The 19,682-nt window shown below is 40.8% G+C and overlaps 1 protein-coding gene across 4 annotated transcripts in view; it reads left to right on the top strand.

Annotated features, from left to right (window-relative positions):
• RABEP1 (rabaptin, RAB GTPase binding effector protein 1) overlaps window positions 1–19,682 on the top strand; it is a 113,623-nt gene that overhangs the window by 54,800 nt on the left and 39,141 nt on the right. For 3 of the 4 annotated variants that reach the window (XM_010355845.2, XM_030923324.1, XM_030923325.1), the window contains 3 exons: window positions 4,266–4,469; window positions 7,747–7,907; window positions 10,578–10,697. In XM_010355845.2, the coding sequence (XP_010354147.1) occupies window positions 4,266–4,469; window positions 7,747–7,907; window positions 10,578–10,697 (485 nt within the window). Of the gene's footprint in view, window positions 1–4,265; window positions 4,470–7,746; window positions 7,908–9,056; window positions 9,260–10,577; window positions 10,698–19,682 lie in introns of those variants that run through there. The other variant, XM_030923326.1, reaches the window with a different exon arrangement.

Genomic DNA, 19,682 nt, shown 5'->3' with positions numbered 1-19,682 from the left:
GTGGTATTCTAATTAATGAATGAAGTAGTTATCAACAGTCAACAATGTTGAGGGCTAAGAAGTAACTGCAAAAGAACATTAAGGTTTTAAAACCTGCAGCATAAGTAAAGGTGTAACATATATGCACTGTAATGATAAAGCTAAATTCCCTACGGTTGTTACTTCAGAGGAAGGTTGGGTCTTTGTGATATTTTGTTTCCTGAAGTTAAAAAGAAATGGAAGGAGATGTAGCAAAATATTAAAAATGATAGGTCTAGGTGATAGGTAATAGGTGCCCATTATAGAACTTTTTGTATTGTTTCTGTGCTTGAAGTAGTTTGTAATGCTTTATAGCATTACTATAGGCCAGGCCTAGTGACTCATGCCTGTAAGGGCACATCACTTGAGCCTAGGGAGACTAGCCTGGGCAGCATGACAAAACCCCCTCTCTACAAAAAAATACAAAGGTGTCAGCAGGGTGTATTGGCACATGCCTATAGTCCCAGCTACGTGGGAAGCTGAGGTGAGAGGATCACTTCAGCCTGGGAGGCAGAGACTGCAGTGGGCCGAGGTTGCATCACTGCACTCCAGCCTGGGCGACAGAGTGAGACGCTATCTTAAAAAAAAAAAAAAAAAAAAAAAAAAATGGCCGGGCGCAGTGACGTACGCCTGTAATCCCAGCACTTTGGAATCCGAGGCTGGTGGAACCACGAGGTCAGGAGTTCAAGACCAGCCTGGCCAAGATGGTGAAACCCTGTCTCTACTAAAACTACAAAAATTAGCCAGGTGTGGTGGCAGGCACCTGTAATCCCAGCTACTCGGGAGGCTGAGGCAGGAGAATCGCTTGAACCCGGGTGACAGAGGTTGCGCCACTGCACTCCAGCCTGGGTAACAGAGTGAGACTTTGTCTCCAAAAAAAAAAAAAAAAAAAAAAAAAAACACACACACACACATTAGTATAACCAAATGAAGTACTTGAATCTTGTTTTGATCTTAAACAAAATATTCAGAAAGACTTTCTTTTTTTTTTTTTTTGTTCAATTGGAGAAGTTTTACCAGAGATTTGGTATTAGTTATCAGGCAGTCATTAATTTTGTTTTGTGTGACAGTGGCACTTTGTTTATATAAGAAACTCTCCATATTTTTAGAGATGCATCTGTACAGTACATTAAATAATGTAATATTTCTGGGGCTTTAAAATACTATGGGAAAGAAAAAGGATAGTTTAAATAAGCATGGCAGGCTGGGTGTGGTGGCTCACACCTGTAATCCTAGCACTTTGGGAAGCTGAGGCGGATGGATCACCTGAGGTCAGGAGTTCAAGACCAGCCTGGCCAGCAAGGCAAAACCCCGTCTCTACTAAAAATACAAAAATTAGCCAGGCGTGGTGGCACGTGCCTGTAATCCCAGCTACTCGGGAGGTTGAAGCAGGAGAATCTGTTGAACCCAGAAGGCAGAGGTTGCAGTGAACCAAGATCGTGTCACTGCACTCTAGCCTGGGCAACAGGAGCGAGACTCTGTCTCAAAAAAATAAATAAGCATGGCAAATCTTGATTCCTGTTGAGTCTTGGTGAAAGTTGTATGAAGGATTGTTGTAATATACCCTCAACTTCTGAATATGCTTGAAAATTTTTATAATTACATATACAGCAGTAAAAGCAATAAACGAATGTTGGAACTCCTACTATTGACAAACATGTTTGAAATGCTTTACTACAAAAAATTAAGATTTTCTGACTTTATCTTAAACTTCTGTTTGTCTCCTGTTTTTTTGTATTATATATATAAATATAACATTCGCATATAGTATATATTCATATATAATAACTAAAGTTAGTGTTCACCAAGTCTTCCTCCAGACTCTCTATTTCACTTTTAAGTGCCAAAAATGGATATTTAGATTTGGTATTTGTTTACAGTTTTTCTTTTCATAATGACAGCATGGTAGTGAATACCTCTGGGCAATCTCCAACAAATCAAAAGTACCAGAGGTAATTAGCACGAGGACCTGTTAAGTATATAAACTTGAGCCTTGAAAAAATTGTAGTACCCAAAAATGAATCAAGTATCCCAGAAATAATGCTTTTTCTTTTTTTCACTTTTTATGAAATAGTTTGAGACTCAGAATATAGAGTTGACACACATAAACTTTTCCTTTGTGGTTTCACGTGTTTATAATTTTCTGGGTTAGTCCTGGTTGCATGCCTACCACGACTTCCTAGGTGTCCATCTTTAAGCGACTTTACACAATTCCTTTTTGTAATTAATGTTCTTAAAACTGTCTTTGGCTAGAGATTCAGAGTATTTTAAGAGCGATGGAAACTGATGTTGAGAGAGTAAAGATTTCAAAACAACTTAGCATGACTAGGTATTTCCCTCTGTAACTTGGACTACCAAATCATTAACTCCTGTGATTGTTTGATAACAATGAATGTTTCACAACATTTAAAAGTTCTTTTATTTTAATGTTGGATTTTTATAAGTAGTTAGAAATTTATGCAAGAAAGTATTGCCACTGTCTTCATGAGGAAACCGAGGCTTGGGAGTCTTGTGATTTCCTTAAAGTCATACAGCTGGTTAGTGGTAGAGTTAGATCTTAAATCAGTTTATTTTCTTGGTCAGTTTGGCTTACTTATTGTGCTTTGGAGAGGAAATTGATAATTTTATAAAGATGAACAATTTTTTTTTCATAAATACCTTACAACTTGAGATGCTAAAAGACATAAGTTAAAGCCAGGCACAGTGGCTCACACCTATAATCCCAGTGCTTTGGGAGGCTGAGGCGGGAGGATCATTTCAGCCCAGGAGGCCAAGACCAGCCTGGGCAGCATAGTGAAACTTTGCCTGTACAAGAAATTTCAAAAATTAGCTGGGCATGATGGTGCATGCCTGCAGTCCTAGCTACTCAGGAGGCTGAGGTGGGAGGATCGCTTGAGCCCAGGAATTTGAGGTTATAGTGGTCTGTGATTGTGTCACTGCACTCCAGCCTGGGCGACAATTGAGACCCTATCTCTTAACTTTTTTTTTTTTTTTTAAAGAAACACAGCAGCTGACTGGGAAAAGTTTTGTAAGAGAAGACAGATTTAATATCCAGAATATATAAAATGCTCTTACAGATCAGAAGGAAAATCATTCATTAGAAGCAAATGTAAAGAGTATCACCAAACAGGAAATGAGTCAGTAGTAAATATATGAAAAGATGCTCAAACTCCTTATTAACAGGGGAAATGTAGATTAAAATGACCATTTGCTACCCATGATATTTACAAGAAGTTTTAAAAGACGGAAAATAGTGACTGTTGTTAAGGGTATGGGAAAACAATCACACATCCCCATATACTGTTAATAAGTTCATCTTTTTTTTGAAGTCAGTTTGGCCAAACATATGTTCTGCCTGGGCTTAAACCATGTAGGAGGCACATTACATCAACTTAGTATTTAAAAGATGGTAAGAGGGAGCTGAGAAATTAATGCTAACTTTAAAGAACATAGGTGTAGTCACTGCCACGTGCTCTGGCTTTCTTTTCTCTTTTATTTATTTATTTATTTATTTATTTATTTATTTATCTATTTATTTTATTTTATTTTATTTTTTTTTTGAGACGGAGTCTCGCTCTGTGGCCCAGGCTGGAGTGCAGTGGCCGGATCTCAGCTCACTGCAAGCTCCGCCTCCCGGGTTTACGCCATTCTCCTGACTCAGCCTCCCGAGTAGCTGGGACTACAGGCGCCCGCCACCTTGCCCGGCTAGTTTTTTTTTTTGTATTTTTTAGTAGAGACGGGGTTTCACCGTGTTAGCCAGGATGGTCTTGATCTCCTGACCTCGTGATCCACCCGTCTTGGCCTCCCAAAGTGCTGGGATTACAGGCTTGAGCCACTGCGCCCGGCCCTTTTCTCTTTTATTAAACATTTTTTCAATGTTTGTAGAAGGTACTGTACTAATTAGCATTTCCAATAAATTATCATTACAACAACCTTGTGAGGTGGCTATTTTTAACTTCCATTTTGCAGATGTGGAAACCTAGATCAGAGAGATTAAATAACATGACCAAGTTCATTTAGTCAGCAGACGGGAATGTGTCAATTGAGCTTTAAAACCATGACCGTAACCACTGGATCATTAGATAGATAGTAGCAATTGGTTTGTGATACCCAGCATACCTTAAGTCTCATCTCTAGTAAAAGGGGGTCATTTTGTATGTTTATATTTTTAAAACCTTATTTCTTTATCGGAATGCCAGTCTGATGAAAGTGAACATTCATGGACTGTCTTTTACTTTTCTCTCCAGAGGATCTGAAAAGGCAAAATGCAGTATTACAAGCTGCACAAGATGATTTGGGACACCTTCGAACCCAGCTGTGGGAAGCTCAAGCAGAGATGGAGAACATTAAGGCGATTGCCACAGTCTCTGAGAACACCAAGCAAGAAGCTATAGATGAAGTGAAAAGACAGTGGAGAGAAGAAGTTGATTCACTTCAGGCTGTTATGAAAGGTAAAGACAAACAGATCAATTTTTTGATTTTCTAAGATACCCGATTCTGATGATTGAGAATATTTTCAGAGAATCTTAAAATATATCCAGAGCTTCATTTGTGGTTTTATGTACTGTCATCATCAAGATATACTTTCAGATAAAAGAGAAGTCACTGATAACATAAATGGGTATATCAATGGTATCTAACTTAATAATGGAGAGTTATAATAGGAGTGTTATAGAGATAATGCATTAAATGAGGACTGTACTTCGTAAGGCTTAAAAGTCGATGTCTTCTAAGATGGCAGGCTAGTAATGTCAAATAATAAAGCTGTATGGGCACAGGGAATGTGCTGGAGTAGAGAGAGCTGCCATGCAAAGGGTAAAGTAACTGTTTACACTGATGAGCTTCAGCTAATTATTGCCCTTCCAGTGTAGTTTGGCCATATGGTTTAGAATTTTTTTTGAGATGGAATTTCGTTCTGTTGCCCAGCCTGGGGTGCAGTGGTGCAGTCTCAGCTCACTCTACTCACTGCAACCTCCGCCTTCTGGGCTCAAGCGATTCTCCTGCCTCAGCCTCCCAAGTAGCTGAGATTACAAGCATGTGCCACCATGCCTGGCTAATTTTGTATTTTTAGTAGAGATGGGGTTTCTCCATGTTGGTCTGGCTGGTCTTGAACTCCTGACCTCAGGTGGTCCACCTGCCTTGGCCTCCCAAAGTCCTGGGATTACAGGTGTGAGCCACTGCACCCGGCCTGGCTTAGATTTTTTAAGAAATTTTGTATATGAAATCTTCACTACACTGTGTTGGGTAGAATGGCCTATGGGCTAGGGTAGGCTTCATGGGCTGCCACCTTTCATCTAAAAGAAGAGACATAGTTTAGTCTCAGACTCCTTTTGGCACTAGTGCTTAATTACTTCCCAAATTTCTGAGAAGATGATGATGAAACAAAGTAAGTTGTCACTGAATCTTTGGGTTCCTGGAATTAGTTAATATTCTGTTTTATTTTTTATTTTTTGAGACAGAGTCTCACTCTGTCGCCCAGTCTGGAGTGCAGTGGCACGATCTCGGCTCACTGCAACCTCTGCCTTCCTGGTTCAAGCGATTCTCTGGCCTCAGTCTCCCAAGTAGCTGGGACTACAGGCACATGCCACCAAGCCCAGCTAATTTTTTGTATTTTTAGTAGAGACGGGTTTCACCGTGTTAGCCAGGATGGTCTCGATCTCCTGACCTCGTGATCTGCCTGCCTTGGCCTCCCAAAGTGCTGGGATTACAGGTGTGAGCCACCGTGCCCGGCCTGGACTAGTTAATATTCTAAATGTGAAATAGTGATGACTTTTTCCACTGTGTTTGCAATTGTGTGTCACTTTTTGCCTTAGTGCTCTTTATAAAAAGGCAGGTGAAGCTAGCCCTGTTTCTGAGTATGTAGCTATGACCTAGAGATTACTCTAGGCTTCATGTAACAAACCTGACTGCAGTGATTTACCAAAATAGGAGTTCGTTTTTCTCCCAGAACACGAAATCCAAAGGTAGATACCCTAGGCCTGGTTGCGTTGGTTCCATGATGTCAACAATGCCTCAAACTCCTTCAGCCCTTCTGTTCTTTCATCCTTAGCATATGGTTTTCAACTTAATCTTTGCCTCAGCTGAAAAATAGCTGCTTCTCCTTCAGTCTGCATCAGAAAAGCAAAAGTTTTCTAGAACTACCCAGCATATCCCCCTCACTTTGTTGACCAAGTGTGTGGTCACTCATAACTACAAGGGAAACTGGACAATGTAGTTTTAAAATTGCACACACTGACTTCCTAAAGAAAATTGGAGTCTTACCAGTAAGGACGAAGGAGTGGAAATTAATGGGCAATCAACAGGGCCTGTCACATAATGTTTTTTTTTTTTTTTTTTTTGACATACTTAGGCTTGAGTGCAGTGGCGCGATCTCGGCTCACTGCAACCTCCGCCTCCTGAGTTCAGGCAATTGTGCCTCTGCCTCCCAAGTAGCTGGGACCACAGACATGTGCCATCACACCCAGATAATCTTTTCTTTTCCCTTTCCCTTCCCTTCTCTTTTTTTGAGACAGAATCTCACTCTGTCACCCAGGCTGGAGTGCAGTAGCACGATCTAGGCTCACTGCAACCTCCACCTCCCAGGTTCAAGTGATCCTCCTGCCTCAGCCTCCCCAGTAGCTGGGATTACAGGTGCCCACCACCACGCCTGGCTAATTTTTGTAATTTTAGTAGAGACGGGGTTTCACCTCATTGGCCAAAATGATCTCAAACTCCTGACCTCAAGTGATCCTCCTGCTTCTGCCTCCCAAAGTGCTGGGATTAATTTTTCTTTTTTCTTTCTTTTTTTGTTTTTTTTGAGACAGAGCTTTGCTCTGTTGCCCAGGCTGGAGTGCAGTGGCGCGATCTCGGCCCACTGCAACTTCTGCCTCCTGCGTTCAAGTGATTCTCCTGCCTCAGCCTCCCGAGTAGCTGGGACTACAGGTGCCTGCCGCCACGCCCAGCTAATTTTTGTATTTTTAGTAGAGACAGGGTTTCACCTTGTTGGTCAGGCTGGTCTCGAACTCCTCACCTCAGGTGATCCACCTGCTTTGGCCTCCCAAAGTGCTGGGATTACAGGCGTGAGCCACCGCACCTGGCAATTTTTCTCTCTTTGGTAGAGATGGGGTTTTGCCGTGTCAGCCAGACTGGTTTCGAAATCCTGGCTTCAAGTGATCCTCCTGTCTGCCTCCCACAGTGCTAGGATTACAGGTGTGTGTGAGCCACTGAGCCCGACCATGTTTTAGGATTGTATCAAAGAGAAAGCCATTTTTTAAAGAGATTATAGAGTTTGCCTCAAGTTACAGTCTTGGGTTTTAGTAAACTGTTCCAGAAATATATCCCTTTTCTCACACTTTCAGGTAGTGGGATTGGGGCGACATATTATATTTGCCTTGGGAACCATAGTATATGTCTAAGAACATAGATTTTGGAGTTGGCCTTAAGTTTGAATTCTAGCTTTGCTTCATTCTGGGCGTGAAACATTGGCCAGACTAGTTAAGCTTTCCTAAGATTCTCTCATTCGTAAAATAATACATGACACAGGTTTATTGTGAAGATTAGAAGTGATGATTTAAAGCCCTTATTTCTATATATCATAAGAACTACAACTAGTTTGTTTTGTTTTTTAGTGAATTAAACATTTTCCAGAAATTAGACGTAAGCTTTTTATATAACTTTAAAAATTTTCGTGTGCCAGGTTATTTTTTTTTCATAATGCTTAGATGTGAAATATGTGGTGATGTTTTGTAGAAACAGTTCGTGACTATGAGCACCAGTTCCACCTTAGGCTGGAGCAGGAGCGAGCACAGTGGGCACAGTATAGAGAATCCGCAGAGAGGGAAATAGCTGACTTAAGAAGAAGGCTGTCTGAAGGTCAAGAGGAGGAAAATTTAGAAAATGAAATGAAAAAGGTATGAAGGAATGTGTTCATCTGTAGAAATATTTGAATTCAAATGCAAAGTGCTCTAATATTGTTGTGTAATAGAAAGTAATAGAAGTACTGTGATATTTCCTGTGAGAGTAATTATTTGGACACAGACCTAAACATAGTACTAAATAATGTTGTATCTGTGGCTAACTCTGTCATCTTCTTCAAAGTTTTGATCAAATGTCACTACTTCATGGGGTTTATCCCGACCACCTGCCATTTAACATCACAACCTGCCAACTTCCCTCTGCCGCCTGTCACTACTCTGGTCTCCCTTATCCTTCTCTAGTTTTTCTCTTTCCATAGCACGTATTTCCTTATACTATACAGAGTTCACCTATTGTGTTTATTGTTTACTGTCTTTCTTTCCTTGCTAAAATATAAGCTCTATGAAGGCAAGAGTTTCTCTTTCTCTCTTTTTTTTTTTTTAAATAGATTCGGGGGAACATGTGCTTGCTTTTTATTTGTATATCCTAAATGCTTAGCATAGCGTCTAGGAGATAGGTGCTTGAATTCCTAAGTATCAGTTGAGTGGGTGTTGTTGCTTGATGACTGTGTCTAAAGCGAAGTTCTAGAATAGATGTTAGTTTTCCTTCTTTCTCAGTGTCCTTTGGTTTCTGTATACCACACATTATGTACCACATATGCTTGAATGTAATACCATATAATACTTGAACATAAGGCAACTAAATGTAAAGTGAGACATTTTATCATTGAGAAAATATTAAAAGCTTTTGAGCCAGTTTAATTAAATGAACTTTTACATTATTTTATATGCATACACATATTTAAAATCACATTATATAAAATAATTAGTAATTGATTTTTCTTTTCAATTGAATTTATCATGCCTTTTCGGTTTTTAATTCTTAGTTCATTCTTCAAATGTATGTGTATTCATGATTTCCACAATTTTTTATTTTTTTAGAACTGTTTTTGATTATCTGAAAAATTGGGAAGATAGTTCCTATATACTCCATGCCTAGTTTCCCCTGTTGTTAATATTTTATATTAGCATGGTACATTTGTCACAGCTAATAAGCCCGTATCAATTTATTCTTACTACCTAAGTCCATTTTTGTATTCAGATTGGAATAGTTTTTACCTAATGTCCTTTTTTTTTCTGTTCTAGGATCCCATCCAGGATACCACATTGCATTTAGTCATGTCTCCTTAGGTTCCTCTTGGCTGTGACAGTTTCTCAGATTTTCCTTGTTTTTAATGACCTTTCTGTCATTTTTAAAAGTGCTCTTTAAAGGTTTTGTTTATGATGACATTCAGCACTTGGAATTGTGAAGTCATATTTATATTAATAAATAACTTGATTTGTGATCATTTCTTTGCTTCCTCCCTCCTTCTTTTTCCCTGTTGTTTTTTATCAGATGACCTTTATCAGCATCCTAAACTAGCCTTGACTGAGATATTTTAACTTGTCTTTTCCAAGTAGTATTTAATTCAAAATAAAATAAATGATGACTTTGTAAGGACCTGAAAACAAAGTGAATCTGAACCCCTGTTTTTTGAGGGATATGTGTTTTGGGGAAAATCCACCTCACGTTTGGGCATTTATGATATTTTTCCCTATCGTGCACAACTTAGGATAAGTTTGCACTCGTTTAAATTCAGTGAAATAGGTTTTCAGTTTCTCTAGAAGGAAAAAAGCCAACTTTTTGAGCCTGCCTTTGTTTCTCTGCGTGTAAGTGTATGTATATATAAGAAATGAAAATTCGTTTTCTCACCAGTTTACTAGTTTATGTAAGTTGGTTCCTTTTAATCCATGTTTTTGAGAATGGACTTTGGAAAACAATGATAGTTTTAAGGGTCATTCTTTGGGTTTGTTTCATTTAGATGGTAAAAGTAAAATAATATTTAAAGTACTCTGTTTAATTGGATGGAGGCCTTTTTATAGCAACATAATTTTCTAACATTTTGGAAAACACATCATTCTATTTTGGGTGTTTAAAATATAATCAGCCCTTTCATTATTCATAAGAAATTATTGTCTCATGAACTTAGTAACCCAGGAATTTAAAAAATCATTATGGGCTGGGCGCGGTAGCTCACGCCTGTAATCCCAGCACTTTGGGAGGCCGAGGCGGGCGGATCATGAGGTCAGGAGATCGAGACCATCCTGGCTAACACTGAAACCCTGTCTCTACTAAAAATAAAAATAAAAAAAAATTAGCCGGGTGTGGTGGCGGGTGCCTATAGTCCCAGGTACTCGGGAGGCTGAGGTAGGAGAATAGCGTGAACCTGGGAGGTGGAGCTTGCGTGAGCTGAGATCGCGCCACTGCACTCCAGCCTGGGTGACAGAGCAAGACTCCGTCTCAAAAAAAAAAAAAAAATTTATTATGTGTATTTCCTTTTATATATTGGATATTTTCTTAATTGATGAAGAAGTCAAATTTGTTTTAGTCAATCAGTTTTCCCATTCCCAAATTCTAAATGGAATATTTGGGAAAACTTCAATTATACCTTGACATTCAAAGTAATGCACTATTTGAAAGTTAGACATTAATTCAGTTTTGTGAATGTTAATATAGTGCCTGGTCGAGTTACTTGTTATACTAAGTTTTAGCAAATGGAAGGTTTAGAGTTTCTTAGGAAAGCAGTAAATGAATAAGTCGTGGCATTTAATTCTTTTTAACCATAGGCCCAAGAAGATGCTGAGAAACTTCGGTCTGTTGTGATGCCAATGGAAAAGGAAATTGCAGCTTTGAAGGATAAACTGACAGAGGCTGAAGACAAAATTAAAGAGCTGGAGGCCTCAAAGGTTATGAAACATTGTAATCCATTTGCTTGAAACCCAAGATTCTGCCCCAGTACCATGAACAAAATTAGAATCAGTAATAGGGAAAAAAACCCTGTAATTTAGACTATGCATCTTAAGAATCTTTATTTACCATGCAAAAAACTGCCATGCACGGTGACTCATGCCTGTAATCCCAGCACTTTGGGAGGCTGAGGCAGACGGATCACCTGAGGTTGGGAGTTTGAGACCAGTCTGACCAACATGGAGAAACCCCATCTCTACTAAAAATACAAATTAGCCAGGCATGGTGGCCCATGATTGTAGTCCCGGCTACTCCCAGCCTCAGGAGACTCGGGCAAGAGAATCACTTGAAGCCGGGTGGCAGAGGTTGCAGTGAGCCGAGATTGTGCCATTGTGCTCCAGCCTGGGCAACAGGAGCGAAATTCCATCTCAGAAATAGTAATAAATAAATGTAAATCAAAAAACTGCTTTGAGATGGTTTTGCTCTTACGGACATTTAAAATAATCACAATAATGGTGTTTTATCACAAATGGGTGCTTTGTCACAAAGTTAGTGTTCATTTTCTTAAGAAAATGAGACCCGGCCGGGCGCGGTGGCTCAAGCCTGTAATCCCAGCACTTTGGGAGGCCGAGACGGGCGGATCACGAGGTCAGGAGTTCGAGACCATCCTGGCTAACACGGTGAAACCCCGTCTCTACTAAAAAATACAAAAAGCTAGCCAGGCGAGGTGGCTGGTGCCTGTAGTCCCAGCTACTCGGGAGGCTGAGGCAGGAGAATGGCATAAACCCGGGAGGTGGAGGTTGCAGTGAGCTGAGATCCGGCCACTGCACTCCAGCCTGGGCGACAGAGCGAGACTCCGTCTCAAAAAAAAAAAAAAAAAAAAAAAAAAAAAAAAAAGAAGATGAGACCCCGTCTCATTCATTTTCCTATTAAGGAAAATGAACTGTTCAAAGTTGACCTTGTTTTCTGATGGCAGCTCCAGCATTGATGTTTTAGAGATAATGTAGCTGTGGTATTGCTGAATTTGTTGGCCATAAAGACACAGTTAAAGAATTAAAGTAGGAACAGGCCCGGTGTTGTGGCTCACGCCTGTAATCCCAATACTTCAGGAAGCCAAGGCAGGAGAATTGCTTGCACTCAGGAATTTAAGACCAGCCTGGGCAACATAGTGAGACTCACGTCTCTACAAAAAATTTTCAGAAAATTCGCAAGACGTGATGGTGCATGCCTGTTGTCCCACCTACTTCAAGACTGAGATGGGAGGATTACTTGAGCCCAGGAGTTTGAGACTACAGTGAACTGGCACTCCAGACTGGGTGACAGAGTGAGACCCTGTTCCCCACACCCAAAAAAAAGGAAGAAAGTAGGAACAAAAGAAGCAATGAGAGAATAAGCAAAAACAATATAAAAATGGAATTTATCAGTAGTCTTGGTAAATGTAAACTGATACCTATGTTTAAAAGAGATTATCACATTGGATTGTAAAAATCTAACTTTATATTACTTGTAAGAGCTATGTCTAAAGTCAAACCACAAGGTAAGATTGAAAATATTAGCCAGGCATAGTGGTGTGAGCCTGTGGTCCCATCTACTTGAGAGGCTGAGATGGGAGAATTACTTCAACGCAAAAGGTTGAGGTTGCAGTGAGCCATGATCATGCTGCTACACTCCAGCCTAGGTGATAGAGTGAGACTCTGTCTTAAAAGAAGGCCGGGCGCGGTGGCTCATGCCTGTAATCCCAGCACTGTGGGAGGCCGAGGTGGGTGGATCACCTGAGGTCAGGAGTTCGAGACCAGCCTGGTCAACATGGCGAAACCCTGTCTCTACTAAAAATACAAAAATTAGCCAGGCATGGTGGCGCACGCCTGTAGTCCCTTCTATTTGGGAGGCTGAGGCAGGAGAATTTCTTGAACCCGGGAGGTGGAGGTGGTTGCAGTGAGCTGAGACCACACCACTGCACTCCAGCGTGGGCGACAGATGAGACTCCATCTCAAAAAAAGAAAATAAAAAAGATTGAAAATAAAGGGATAAAAGTATATCATGTAAATTCGAACCAAAAGAAAGCTGCTATAGCAAGTGTAGTATCACAAAGATAGGATAAGGGGAAAAGCCACTAATAGAGATAAAGAAGGACCCTATCTAAAAACAGTGCATAAGTAAGATGTAATAGTTACGAACTTGAATGCACCTTACATAGTCATGAAATGCATGAACTAATAATGACAATTACAAGGAGAAACTGACATTCACAAATACAGTAGCAGATTAAAATTGACCTTTAGAGAATACAATCAGAAAAAGTTATTAGTAGAGCTATAGACATTTTGAACTATCAGGTTAATAATTTAGTTGTAGTTGACACGCACAACTTGGTATCCAAGAACAAGATGGTATCACATACAGTACTAGAACGTAATAGTTAAAAGCTCAGCATTTGGTAGCCTGGGTTACCTTGGGTAAATTACTTAATCATACTGTGCTTTGATTTTCTCAACTGTGAAATGGGGATAATAAGCCCACCTGAATAGTCACCATCTAGCTATTATGAGGAACATATAAATTAATTCCTATAATAGCCACCATATGGCTATTATGAGGAACATGTAAATTAATACCTGTAAACATTTAGGATAGTATCTGGGACAAGGTATAGTTATTTTTAGATACATTATCTTAGAATTGAGATTACACAGACCCAATTCTGTAACTATGGGTTATTCAGTTATTTACATTAAAATAATAGTTAAAATGCCTGGACATGAAAAAAATACTCATGGAAAAAGTAATTACAAAATATTTAGAATGATGTGAATAATGCCAGATCTTTAAAAAAAAAAAGTACAAATTGAACCGGGCACAGTGGCTCATGCCTGTAATCCCAGCACTTTGGGAGGCTTAGGTGGGTGGATCGCCTGAGGTCAGGAGATTTCGGGACCAGCCTGGCCAACATAGTGAAACCCCATCTCTGCTAAAAATGCAAAAAATTAGCTGGGCATGGTGGCGGGCGCTTATAACCCCAGCTACTGGGGAGGCTGAGGCAGGAGAATTGCTTGAACCCGGGAGGCGGAGGTTGCAGTGAGCTGAGATATTGCCATTGCACTCCAACCTGGGCAACAAGAGCAAAACTCCGTCTCAAAAAAAAAAAAAAATAAAATAAAATAAATGGAAATGAATAATATAAATTTGTGAAATAGAAAAGCAAAAGAACAATAGAGACAGGCCGGGCACGGTGGCTCAAGCCTGTAATCCCAGCACTTTGGGAGGCCGAGACGGGCGGATCATGAGGTCAGGAGATCGAGACCATCCTGTCTAATACGGTGAAACCCCGTCTCTACTAAAAAATACAAAAAACTAGCCGGGCGACGAGGCGGGCGCCTGTAGTCCCAGCTACTCGGGAGGCTGAGACAGGAGAATGGCGTGAACCCGGGAGGCGGAGCTTGCAGTGAGCTGAGAGCCGGCCACTGCACTCCAGCCTGGGCGGCAGAGCAAGACTCCGTCTCAAAAAAAAAAAAAAAAAAAAGAACAATAGAGACTATCAGTATAATGAAGAAATGGAAAACCTGTACACAAATCTCTAGTAAGACTGATCAGAAAAAATGAAAACAACAAAAAAAGAGAAATCAGAAGTGAGGCTAAGTGGGGAGGCTCATGCCTGTAATCCTAGCACTTTGTGAGGCTGAGGCAGAAGGATCACTTGAGCTCAAGGAGTTGAGGCTGTGGTGAGCCATGATGGCGGCACTGCACGCCAGCCTGGGCAAGGGAGCCTGTCTTAAAAACAAACAAAAAAACAGAGGATATAACTACAAATCAGTAGAAATTTAAAAATAACAAGTACTATAAACAATGTCACACAAATAAATTTGAAAACATGAAATGAAAAAAAATTTCTAATTAAAGATAATTAGCCAAAATTGTTCCAAAACAGGAAAGCTAAGGTAGTCAGTAATTATTAAAGAAAGTGGATCTAGAGTAAAAAATCTTATTGTCTGTTGTCTCCTCTCACCAAAAGACATTAAACTGTTGGTTTTACAGGTAAGTTTTTCCAGACTTTCTGGAGTACAGAAAGAGAGAAAGCTCTCCAAATCATTTTATGAGACTAGTAGATCTTCACAACAAGTGAACAAACACATAGAAAGGTAGTATGAGAAAAAATTACCGATCTGTCTCAGGAATACAGAAGCTAAAAATTTTCAACATTGTAGCTAAAATAAACGGGGAGAAATACATCATGACCAAGTAGGGTGTATTCCCAGAAATTTGTCAGAAAATCTATTATTGCAGTGTACACATAAAATGATTGGAGAAGAACAGCACATTCGCCTTGGATTCAGAAAAGTATTTGAGAAATTTAACCACAATAACTTGGTAAGGGGCTATTTATCAAACCTTTAGCAAACATAGTTAAGGATGAATATTAAGCAGCCTTACCGTTAATGATGGGAACATTCTGGGGCAGACCCATGTCCAGTAATGCAGAAATGAGGTATAAGAACTGGAAAGAAAGCAACGAGACTGATTCAGTTGTCTGTATAAAGAAACTGGGGAATGTACAACAGATAGACCTAATAAGAGTTCAACAATTTGAAAGTTGTTCCAACAAAATCAACATACAAAAATAATTGTTTTTCCATGCCCCAGTGATACCCAATTGAAGAATGCAGAGGGGGGAGAAAGATTGATCCTAGTCACAAGAGTTAAAAAAAAAAAAAAAAAAAAAAAAAAAAAAAAAAAAAACTAGTTACCTACCAATATAGCCAAACAAAGATGGGCAGGGTCCTTATGGACTGCATCATAAATGAGGACGTGAATCTGTATTTTCCTGAATGAAAAGATAGAGCATTGGGCCAGGTGCGGTGGCTCACGCCTATAATCCTAGCACTTTGGGAGGCCAAGGTAGGGGGATCACCTGAGGTTAGGAGTTTGAGACAAGCCCGGCCAACGTGGCGAAACCTGGTCTCTTTATTAAAAGTACAAAAATTAGCTGAGCATGGTGGCGGAAGCCCAGCTACTCAGGAGGCTGAGGCAGGAGAATTGCTTTAACTCAGGAGGCAGAGGTTGCAGTGAGCTGAGGTCGTGCCACTGCACTCTAGCCTGGGCGATAAAGCGAGACTGTGTCTCAAAAAAAAAAACAAAAACCCTCCATTTGTATCCCCAAAATTTTAAATTTTACTCAGAATTCAGCAGGGTTTACTAAGGAGCTTGATTAATTCAGTTCTAGAAGTAGACTTCATATAGAGAAATAAAGGAACAGAAATATACTTAGCAAAATTTTGAAGACAAGATGAGGAGACTTGGCCTACCTATCAGATAGTAGGACCTCAGTAAAGCTACTATAATTAAGATAGTTTGTTACTGGTTTAGGGATAAACAGATGGATCAATAAAACAGCCCAGAAATAGACCTATATATATGTGTAAATTTGATATATGACAGGTGGCATTACAAATCAGTGGGGGAGGAATGGATTGTTAAAAAATACCCTTTTTGACTGGGTGCGGTCTCTCACGCCTGCCATGGCAGCACTTTGGGAGGCCAAGGCAGGTGTATCACCTGAGGTCAGGAATTTGGGACCAGCCTGGCCAACGTGGTGAAACCCTGCCTCTACTTGGCTGGGCACGGTGGCTAACGCCTGTAATCCCAGCACTTTGGGAGGCCAAGGTGGGTGGATCATGAGGTCAGGAGATCGAGACCATCCTGGCTAACACGGTGAAACCCCGTCTCTACTAAAAGTACAAAAAATTAGCTGGGCGTGGTGGCGGGTGCCTGTAGTCCCAGCTACTTGGGAGGCTGAGGCAGGAGAATGGGATGAACTCATGAGGCAGAGCTTGCAGTGAGCCAAAATTCTGCCACTGCACTCCAGCCTGGGTGACAGAGCGAGACTCTGTCTCAAAAAAAAAAAAAGAAACCCTGCATCTACTAAACAGACAAAAATTAGCCGGGCATCCGCCTGTAATTCCAACTACTTGGGAGGCTGAGGCAGGAGAACCACTTGAACCTGGGAGGTGGAGGTTGCAGGGAGCCAAGATTGCACCATTGCACTCCAGCCTGGGCAACAAGTGAAACTCAATAATAATAATAATAATAATAATAATAATAATAATACATGTTATTATCTGGCCATGTGCGGTGGCTCATGCCTGTAATTCCAGCATTTGGGGAGGCTGAGGTGGGCGGATTGCTTGAGCTTAGGAGTTCAAGACCAGCCAGCACAACATAGTGAGACTCTTTCTTTACAAAAAATACAAAAATTAGCCAGATATGGTGGTGCTTGCCTGGAGTCCCAGCTACTTGGGACTGAGGCACCAGAATCACTTGAACCCAGGAGGTGGAAGTTGTAGTGAGCCGAGTTTGCGCCACTGCACTCCAGCCTGGGCGACAGGTTTATTCCTAAACCTGTAACAAACTATCTTAATTATAGTAGCTTTACTGCAAGTCATACTATCTGATAGGTAGGCCCACTCTCTCCACTTTGTCTTCAAAAATATTTCTTTTCTTTTCTTTTCTTTTTTTTTGAGTCAATCTTGCTGTGTTGCCTAGGCTGAAGTGCGGTGGCACAATCTTGGCTCACTGCAACCTCCGCCTCCCAGTTTCAAGCAATTCTCCTGCCTCAGCCTCTCGAGTAGCTGGGATTACAGGCCTAGGCCACTGCACCTGGCTAATTTTTGTATTTTTAGTGGAAACGGGGTTTTGTCATGTTGTTGGCCAGGCTGATCTCAAACCTCTGACCTCATGTGATCCACTCACCTTGGCCTCCAAAAGTGCTGGGATTACAGGCTTGAGCCACCGCACCCGGCCCCAAGGTTTCTTAAGACAAAAATTGACTGTGAAAGGAAAACTGGCAAGTTTAGCTACATTATAAAGTTCTTTGTTAAAAGATACTATTAATACAAAAAGTTGAAAAGAGAAGCTACAGACTATAAGAAGATATCAGTACCTCTTAACTGACAAAATATTAATATCCAAAATCATCATAAAATTGCTAAGTTGGCTGGATGCGCTGGCTTACACCTGTAATCCCAGTACTTAGATTGCTTGAGACCAGGAGTTTGAGACCAGCCTGGGCAACATGGAGAAACCCTGTCTCTGCTAAAAATACAAAAAATTAGCCAGGCGTGGTGGCGGGTGCCTGTAGTCCCAGCTACTTGGGAGGCTGAGGCACGAGAATTGCTTGAACCCGGGAGATGGAGGCTGCAGTGAGCCTAGGTTGCGCCACTGCACTCCAGCCAGAGCAACAGAGCGAGACACTCGAAATTGCTAAGTCCACAAGTGACAAATAATTCTGAAGAAAAACAGGTAAAGTGGCCAAGTGCGGTGGCTCGCGCCTGTAATCCCAGCACTTTGGGAGGCCGAGGCGGGCAGATCACTTGAAGTTGGGAGTTTGAGGCCGGGCGCGGTGGCTCAAGCCTGTAATCCCAGCACTTTGGGAGGCTGAGACGGGCGGATCACGACGTCGGGAGATCGAGACCATCCTGGCTAACACGGTGAAACCCCGTCTCTACTAAAAAATACAAAAAACTAGCCGGGCGAGGTGGCGGCGCCTGTAGTCCCAGCTACTCGGGAGGCTGAGGCAGGAGAATGGCGCAAACCCGGGAGGCGGAGCTTGCAGTGAGCTGAGATTGCGCCACTGCTCTCCAGCCTGGGCGACGGAGCGAAACTCCATCTCAAAAAAAAAGAAAAAAGAAAAACAGGTAAAGTATAGCCAGGTGGCACACACCTGTAATCCCAGCTACTTGGGAGGCTGAGGCATGAGAATTGCTTGAACCCAGGAGCTGGAGGTTGAGGTTGCAGTGAGCTGAGATCGCGGCACCGCCCTCCAGCCTGGACGACAAATCGAGACTCGGTCTCTGTAAAAAAAAAAAAAAAAAGAAAAAAGAAACAGGTAAAGTGTATGCGCAATCATTGAACAAAAGAGGAAACCAGAATAGTCAAGGCATGTGAAAAGATATTCAACATTCAACCACACTAGAAATTGGGGAAATGTAAATCAAAGTGGGACACCATTTTACCCTAACCGGGTCGTAAGTGCTGCAGAGAATTTTGTCGCATTCACCGACGACTGGTGTATGTGAAACTCTTCCGTTCAAGGCACTGTTGTCAAATTGTACTCCCAGGTGACTGTTTCTGGTTTCTTAAGGCCCCTGTTGCTTCTCTGTACTTTCTCCTGCATAGATCCTAATACCACGTACATTTTTCCGAATAGGTAACTTTCAGTGGTTGGTGTGCACCCTCTCCTTGTCACCTGGCTTCTTGTAGATGTCCATTTGTTTTTGTTTTTGGTCATTACAGGGTATGGAACTCAAAGTAATTCAAAGTTAGTCAGAGTCCTGCTCAGTAGTTTTCAAATATTAGAAATTCATTATTAATTAAACCAAATGTTTATCCCAAAAAATAATAACTGGTAGAATTAGTGGGTTATATACCACCATTTTAAATCTGCCATATGGACTCTTACCATCAGCTGAATTACCCCCGTCTTCAGGTGTCAGAGAAAGCATTTCACGATAGTTGTGACTTTACCATTCTTTGTTCTTATCATGTGCTGGACTGTCAGCCTTCAGTGAAGCATTCAATGATTGCTTAAATAGTCATTTAAATCTTTGACTATTATTGCATGATGGCCTAGGAGTAAAGATAACTGAAAACAGAGAAACCATTTTAAGTTTGAAGAAATGGGAAGATAAAGGGCATGCAAAGGACTTTGAATGTGATATTAGATATAACCATTCGAAAAAGTTGAAAGTTAACTGAAAGGTTAGAATTTAGAATGGACAGTTTATGTGACAGCTTCAAGTGACATAATCCTTGATTTTCTGGGGAAGAATTAAATTTTTTTTTGGTTATAACTTTCCTATATTAGACTATATTGTTACTATTTTGAGTATTACACTTAATTGATCAACAAATAAAGCATCTTTTTTAAAAGATGTGGTTTTATTATTATTTTTTGGAAACAGGGTTTCTCCATGCTTCCCAGGCTGGTCTCA

The sequence above is a fragment of the Rhinopithecus roxellana genome, chromosome 19 (assembly GCF_007565055.1).
Source record: "Rhinopithecus roxellana isolate Shanxi Qingling chromosome 19, ASM756505v1, whole genome shotgun sequence".
Lineage (NCBI taxonomy): Eukaryota > Metazoa > Chordata > Mammalia > Primates > Cercopithecidae > Rhinopithecus > Rhinopithecus roxellana.
Note: the sequence above shows the minus strand (reverse complement) of the source record. Positions and strands in the feature narration are given on the sequence as shown.